The sequence below is a fragment of the Garra rufa genome, chromosome 5, assembly GCF_049309525.1.
Source record: "Garra rufa chromosome 5, GarRuf1.0, whole genome shotgun sequence".
In the NCBI taxonomy this organism is placed as follows: domain Eukaryota; kingdom Metazoa; phylum Chordata; class Actinopteri; order Cypriniformes; family Cyprinidae; genus Garra; species Garra rufa.
The window spans coordinates 34,095,932-34,103,914 of record NC_133365.1 but is presented as its reverse complement, the minus strand read 5'-3'; the positions used below and the strand labels follow the sequence as shown (position 1 = coordinate 34,103,914).

The 7,983-nt window shown below is 39.9% G+C and overlaps 1 protein-coding gene across 1 annotated transcript; it reads left to right on the top strand.

Annotated features, from left to right (window-relative positions):
• Window positions 1-856: 856 nt before the first annotated feature.
• nherf4b (NHERF family PDZ scaffold protein 4b) lies at window positions 857-7,752 on the top strand. Its single transcript, XM_073841074.1, has 8 exons — window positions 857-1,869; window positions 1,958-2,159; window positions 2,828-2,964; window positions 4,520-4,724; window positions 4,809-5,005; window positions 5,709-5,933; window positions 6,228-6,452; window positions 7,319-7,752. The coding sequence occupies exons 1-8, from the start codon at window positions 1,840-1,842 to the stop codon at window positions 7,406-7,408; spliced, it is 1,311 nt and encodes a 436-aa protein (XP_073697175.1). The 5' UTR covers window positions 857-1,839; the 3' UTR covers window positions 7,409-7,752.
• Window positions 7,753-7,983: the final 231 nt, after the last annotated feature.

The window sequence follows — 7,983 nt, the reverse complement described above, 5'->3', positions numbered from 1 at the left end:
TGGTGGTGCCGGTGTCTCTGTCGGCATGGGCTCGTCGCGAGGGGAGGGGGCCACCGGCCTGCTATATGGTCGCTGTGTGCCCTCCGGCGCACGTCGCTCCTGGACCACCCTCCGGGGAAACGGCGGCGCTCTCTCCCCGGCATCCCGCTGTTGGGCCGCATCCGCCAGCTCGATGGCCTCGATAAGGTCTTGAAGGGTGTTGGGGCACCTCATGCCTACAGCATGGCGATGGGTTCGAGGCAGAGCGCACAGCAGACGATCTATCACAACGCGCTCCGCTACCTGCTCGGCGGTGGGGTTCCTGTCAAGCAACCAGTGACGCGCCAGGCGGGCGAGCTCAACGATCTGGGCGCGGGCGGGGAGATGAGGCTTATAATCCCATTGTGCAAATAGCTGGGCGGCACAAACGGGCGAGAGCCCCATTCTTCCAAGTATTTCTCTCTTAACATCGTCGTAGCGTTCAGCTGAATCGGCCGGCAGTGAAAAGTAGGCACGTTGAGCCTCGCCGCTCAGTAGGGGTGCCAACGCCCGCGCCCAGTCCTCTCGCGGCCATCCCTCAGCCGTAGCGGTGTTCTCAAACATCTGCAGGTATGCTTCGATGTCATCATGTGGCGTCAGTTTTGGCAGCAACCGGGTGGCGTGAGCACGTGGGTCCTGCAGCGGAGCGCGTTGGGCAGCGGCAGCGGCGTGGAGAGCCGCTACTTCCTGCTCTGTCTCTCCTTGCCGGGTAGCGAGGTGCTCCACAATCTGCTGCTGGCGGATGCTGACCTCGGTAAGCCGTTGTAGCAGTTGATCCATCTCCTGGGAGGAGCGCACGCCGACTGCTCTGGTAGCGGACACAGTGAGAGAAGAGGCAAAAAAAAAAACTGGGTGAGTATAATTGAGCTTCTTTTTCCGTGAAATCTTCACCAATCTGCCCGCATTCTCCACCAGGCTGTCGCGGGGTGAAGAAATACAGGACAGAGTACTCGGTTTAGAGCCCCGGAGGGTGGATTTTATTTAACAAAGGTGCAAAAGGAATGAATAGATACGGTGGAGTCAAGTGGTGAGTTGGCGTGCTCTTCAATCGTCCGTGCAGAGTGAGGCTTCGGTGAGGGTGCGTGGATCGTGCTTCAGCTGCTATCTGGGGAAGTAGAGAGAAAGGAGAGTGTTACTCTTGCTTCGGAGAAAGCTTATCGTCAACTGACGGTGTTGCGCCGCTTATGAGAACGCCGGCTGATGAGGCGTAGCTGAAGCCGATCCAACTGTGATGAGTGAAAGCGGGCATTGCTCGTTAGTTTCCAGGGCGACGCTGACGTAAGCTCGGGACGCTCGTCACAATATTAAGTAAAGATCATGTTCCATGAAGATATTTAGTAAATTTCCTACCTTCCTACATTGCTAAGAGCTTCATTTGGACAACTTTAAAGGCGATTTTCTCATTATTTTGCACCCTCAGATTTTCAAATAGTTGTATCTCGGTCAAATATTGTCCTATTCTAATAAACAATACATCAGTGAAAAGCTTATTTATTGTATGTATGTATAAATCTCAATTTTAAAAAAATTGACCCTTATGACTGGTTTCGTGATCCAGGGTCACATTTTATTATCAGAATAACAGATTTATAGTGCCGTGTAATACAGTTGGTCATTAAACTCAAGTCTTTGCTGACAGAGCCTGTGTTAAAGCCTTCACCACGTGTGTGTGTGCTGAGGAGGGAAGAAGGAGAAACCTTTGGCTTCCATCTACGTGAGGAAATAGGGCGGCAGGGTCACATAATCAGGCAGCTGAAATCGCTGGGAGTCGCAGAGAGGAGTGGGCTAAAAGATGGGGACCGCCTGCTTGAAGTCAATGAGATGTTTGTTGACAATGTGGAACACACGGAGGTATGAGGTCATGATCTTTATTACCGTACAAGCTGTAAACATCTGTTTTTTTGTGTCAGGCTTTGTAACAGAGTGCCTTTGCTCTCAGGTGGCACGTAGAATTCAGTTAAGTGGATCACACTTCTGCTTCCTGGTGTTAGATGATAAGGCCTATGAGCAGGCTGTGTTTGAGGGTCGTGACCTTAAAGAGCTCGCTGAGGCTAGCCGTGGGGAAGGATGGAGGCCTCCTCGTCTCTGCCACATCACGAGAGATGCACCTGACCTAGGTCTCAACATACAGCCGGTGGAAGGTAAGAAATACAGTGTTAGAGTGTTTTCACAACGCGTCATCAGTTGGCCATATTGGCGGCACTGAAAGTAAACAATGCCACTGAACCGAATGAAACTTGGATATTTTGCTGATTATTGCTGCTGAAAATGGTAAATTATTGTCATTTTTTTGGGCTGTACTAATCGGTCGGACCGGTAAAAACATTTGGAGTACTATAGACTGCCAAAAATTATAACAAATCAGATAAAGGGTGCAAAAAACTGTCTGAGGAACAAAAGGCGTTTCTGGTTGGCCAAAATGAACCAGGATTTCCAGGGCAAGAATCTTGACAACAATATTAATACTGCTTGTACATATCTTTTCCACCTATTAACTTTAGTTTGTCAAAATATTGCGCCCGTTCCTGCTTCCAAAGTCCTATGATTTAGCAGCTTCTACACATTCCTGCAGTTTAGACAGCATAAATTAGCAGAACAACGTATTCAGTTGTACAATAACTGTGAAATCATTGCTGTTGTTTACATCTGAGTATCTCCAACATGGCCGCACAACTGGGTAACTGACCTAATGGTGACATAAGTGCAAACCGTCTATAAAGTCTTTTCTGTAATGCTGTTTGTAATGTCCTTTTTAAAAGAAGTAAGGTTAGAGGTAAAGCATGCAATTCCTGGTTTATCTCTGATGTAGGTGAGAAAGGCAAATTCACAGTAAGTCCAGTGAAAGGAGGTGCTGCAGAGAAGGCAGGAGTGAAGAAAGGTGACCGGCTGATTTGGATAGATGGTGCCATGGTCTCTGAACTTCCACACTCTGCCGTCAGCAAATTGGTAAGCAGGAACTTGCTTTAAATATGATGTAAAAAATATCCTATTAAATATATGTTGTAAAAAAGAAAAACAGCAGCTGTGGTTGCCAGAAACTGACTGTAAAAAATATAGTGACAATGTTTCAGATATTACAGGATTACATATTAGTACCTTCATGTTTTACAGCTTAAACCTTCTGCTTTGATTGTAATTCTCTCATTATGTGATATTGTGAGCAAATCTTGGATTTTATCTTTTTATTAACTTGTTTTCTTTCAGTTAACGCAGGTTTTGTATTTCTTTTTGGAAGTGATTGATCATAGGCTTTATTGATTTAAGCTCATGCACCTCAGTTTTTAAGTAAACAAAGCATTATTTGTGGATAATTTTGGCAATATTCAGAGTTCAGTGAGGCGTACGATCAACCAGTTTCAAAAAAGAAATACAAAACCTGTGCTAAATCAAAGAAAACAACTTTATTAAAAGACTTAATCAAGATTTAATGATAATATACCGTAACAAGAAATGTTTAAGCATATTGTTTGTAGTCATTTTTGACCCTGAACACAGCTGCAACAAGTTGGGGGGGAAATTAAAAATAAAATATTAAATAAATACATTTGTGAAAACTTTTTGGTAAGTTGTTATACCCTGTATAAAGTCAATGTGTTTTTGTTCAGTGCAATGAGATTAACTAACATTTTCAAGAAAAGAAAAAGAAAATCCTTAAAATGTACTAATAAACACCATAATGATACAAATGAAAAAAACAGACACATGATGAATCAGTTCATCATAAGTAGCCTGTCCATAAAACATGGCTAATACTCACATATATATGTTACACAGGGTCATACACAGAGACAAAGCAACATCAGAATAACAAACAAAATCCAAATAATGCAATAAACATTAACTAATTAAAAGAAAATGCAAAAATGTAAAAAAAAATGTATGTCATTGTTTACAAACATAAATAAATAAATAATTGTTATGTGTTGGGGATGTCCTTGTACTACATTTTACATTATTTTACAATAAAATTATATAGTGCAATGTTAAATAATTTTTCACTCACAATTAATGGGATAGTTCACCCAAAAATGAAAATTCTGTCATTAATTACTCACCCTTATATCGTTCCAAACCCCTAAGACCTTTGTTCGTCTTCAGAACACAAATTAAGATATTTTGGATGAAATCCGAAAGCATTCTGACCCTCCATAGACCCTTCCATGTCAGTCTTTGACGCATTTTAGGGTTTGATTAAAGTTAAACCACTTATGTCATATGGACTATTTTAACAATGTCCTTTCTACCTTTCTGGGCCTTGAACATTGTAGTTTTGTTTCTGTCTATGGAGGGTCAGAAGGCTCTCAGATTTCATCAAAAATATCTTAATTTGTGCTCCGAAGATGAACGAAGGACTTATTTGAAACGACATGAGGATGAGAAATTAATGACAGAATCTCTTTAACTAATTAACAGTCTGCTGTGTCAAATTCATGTTATGGGTAGCATTTAGATCTTTTATGGTGTTATGGTGTACTTTCATCTCAAGTGATGATATTTCCAGGTTAAGAAGTGCAAAAGTCATATGACAGTGCTGGTGATTGAAAGTGACAGTGCGAAGAGTTATGCCCATAGGAAAATGCCCATTCTCCCAGCCATGGCTGATGCAGAGAACATGCCCTACAGGCCCCGCAGACTGCATCTGGCGATGGGGCCAGAAGGATACGGCTTCCTGCTCAGGCAGGAGAAGGCTGGAGCAGGACGCACTGGTAAGAGGCAGACATACACTTTGACATGCACTAATAATCTGGCACACAAATGGATTGCAGTCTATATATGCTTGGTTTATACAGTCCACATGGTCAGAGAGGTGGATGAGGGTAGCCCTGCTGAAAGAGGAAGTGTTAAAGACGGTGAAATGCTTCTTGAAGTGAATGGAAAGCCTACAGAGTCACTGAGTCATGCTCAAGTTGTCAGCCAAATCAGAGAGAGTGGTCAGCAGGTCACCCTCACAACTATGCCGCCTCAGGGCCAGGACTTCTACACTAAGGTGAATATACAATATGAGCAAATATGTGGGTCATTTTTCAGTTAAGGGCACTTTTGGACTTGATATTGTGTGCAATAAATATGTGGGTCATTTTTCAGTTAAGGGCACTTTTGGACTTGATATTGTGTGCAATTTGTTTCTGCCTTTGGAGAAAAAAGCCTGGCTTTTCTAAAACATCTTAGCAGTCAATGCAACTTTACATTGAAAATAAAGTTCTTAAAGGTATAGTTTACTTAAAAATGAAAATTCTGTCATTAACTACCATCATGTCGTTATAAACCTGTAAGAGATTCGTTCATCTTTGAAACACAAATTAAGATATTTTTGATAAAATCCGAGAGCTTAGACAGCAATGCAACTGAAATGCTCCCAGGTCCAGAAACGTAGTAAAGACATCATTAAAATAGACTTGTGACATCATTGGTTCAACTGTAATTTTACGAAGATATGAGAATACTTTTTGTGTGGGAAGAAAACAAAAATAATGATACTACTGTATATTATATATAATAAAGATTTAAAGAGGTTAAAATCGATCATATACTAACTAAACTTATATTCATGTTTTAAGTTCCCCTAACTAAAAAATCACACTTAGATTGATAATTTAATAAAAGGGTGAATTCATTAGCAAATTTTCATTATTTTCCTTATGCCTGTTTGTCTACTTGTGTGTTAAACATTATATATTACTTACTCTCAGCTGGGCCTCTCTCACTTGCTGTTCTGTGTGGATGTTGCATCTGGCAGTCCTGAGGAGCCAAAGGAAATCCCAGTGACGCTAAAGTCTGCAGTGCCCTCTGTTGCAACTCAGGAGGATGTGCAGATCAATCCTAATGTTAGACGCTGTATTCTAGAGAGGGGCTCTGACGGTTTTGGCTTCCATTTGGGCTGCGTCCAACAGAAACCTGGCACCTTCATCAGCCAGGTACAATGAAGCCCATTCACTGCCAAATCAGCCTTTAAACGATACTGACTTCAGAGGTTATGACTGAATAGAAATTAAGCTTTGTTCTGTTTGGGATTCTTCACAGAAGAATACCCTTGGAAAATCAGCCCTAAATGCCAGATAGCGGACTGTATATAAATATCTAAGGTGTCATCTGTTAGAAATTATAGCGATAACACTTTGATACACTATAAGTAAAATGTATGTCATTTAAAATAAATATGAACAACATTTTTTTTTTATGACAGTGTGTATATTACTTTATATTTTTAGCTAGCAGCAGGAGGCCCAGGACAGAGTTCAGGTCTCCTTCAGGGTGATGTGGTGGTGGACGTGAATGGAAAGAATGTGGAGAAAGAGTCTGTGGAGGAAGTGACCTTACATGTGAAGAAAGGAGGAGACACTCTTTCTTTACTAGTAGTAGATCAGAAAAGTTATGACTGGCTGAAGAAAAATGGAAAGCCAATCACTGTGAACAAACTAGCACCAATCTCTGAGGTATGCAATAATGTATATCTAGCCTACTGATTAAAAGATTAGTTCACTTCCATAAATAATTGAATAAATAATCCTTAGAATTTACCCTCCCCCGTGTCATCCAAGAACTTTCAAGGTCTTTCTTTCTTCAGTCGCAAAGAAATTTTTTTTTGAGGAAAACATTCCAGGATTTTTCTCCATATAGTGGACTTCAATGGTTCCCAACGGTTTGAACTTGAAATTGCAGCTTTAAAGGACTCTACACAATCCCAGCCAAAGAATAAGGGTCTTATCTAGTGAAATGATCTGTCATTTTTTAAGAAAAATAGACATTTTTATACTTTTTAACTACAAATGCTCATCTTGCACTAGCTTTCACAAGGGAGACGGTAGTACTGAGCCAGTGTTTACAATGCAAATGTTAAAAAGAAAGTCAAATGCTCCTCAAAAAATAAGGTAAAACAACGATTTTGAAGTTGGAGGAGAAAATGAGATGAGTTTTTCGGCCTACCGTACCTTTTTTAACCGAAGTACACAGATAAACAACTAACCATGTGTGACTTTTCCAACATGATTACACAATGCGTGAAGACATGCATGTTTTTTACATTTTTTTTAAGAAAGATAGATAAGATGCTTATTCTTCGGCTGAGATCGTGTAAATAATCTATTGGGAACCACTGAAGTCCACTATATGGAGAAAATTCCTGGAATGTTTTTTCTCAAAAATCTTGGATAACATGGGGTGAGTAAATTATCAGGAAATTTTTATTTGGGAAGTGTGAGTGTGATTATACCACACAAACCAAACATTTTCAAAACTCATAAGCAAAAAATTTTATTCATCACATGTACTTTAGTTATATAAGTTCATGTGTTTCTTACAGGTGGATGAAAATGTTTCAAGTGCTGCTGAACCACCAACACTGAAAACTGATGACTTGTCTGATGACAGCACTAGTGAGGATGAACAATAACATTCATGATCATGCCAATGAGATCAGTGCTTAGAGAATGATGTTTAAATGAAGTCTCACTAGCTAATTTCTCTGACCTATATTTTGCAATCCCTTGGACATATTCATAATCATTCAGAGTGTTGTAAATACAATAAATGTTTAAGATATGTCTCTGGATGTAAAAAAAAAAATACAGTATGCAGGAAGACATTACCAATGTTAATTCCTATGTCTCTGAAAAGTATTATCTAACTACTTTTACAATGTGTTCACCTTGTGTTTTGCCATTGTTATGACTTATGAAACTTCAATTTTATCATTGTCATTTTGATCCTAAATAAATACACTACCATTACAGTGAGGTCACATGTATTTTTCTTTTTTTCCTCAAATAAAAAATGTAATAAATGAATATATTACCAATCAAAAATGAATGTGCAGTAAATAAATAAATGGCTCTGATTTATCAAGAACGATGTTTAAATGTTTTTGTTCTTGTTGTCCTGACCAAGGCTACTCATAAATACTACATTAATTAATAATAAGTAATTAATTACACTATTTGGCTTTACAAGACTGATACATAGACGATC

Coding starts and splice junctions, on each gene's coding strand:
- nherf4b (XM_073841074.1), top strand. CDS start 1,840: ATGTTTGTTGACAATGTGGAACACACGGAG. Junction 2,160..2,827: donor CAACATACAGCCGGTGGAAG/GTAAGAAATACA, acceptor TCTCTGATGTAG/GTGAGAAAGGCAAATTCACA. Junction 5,006..5,708: donor GCCAGGACTTCTACACTAAG/GTGAATATACAA, acceptor ACTTACTCTCAG/CTGGGCCTCTCTCACTTGCT.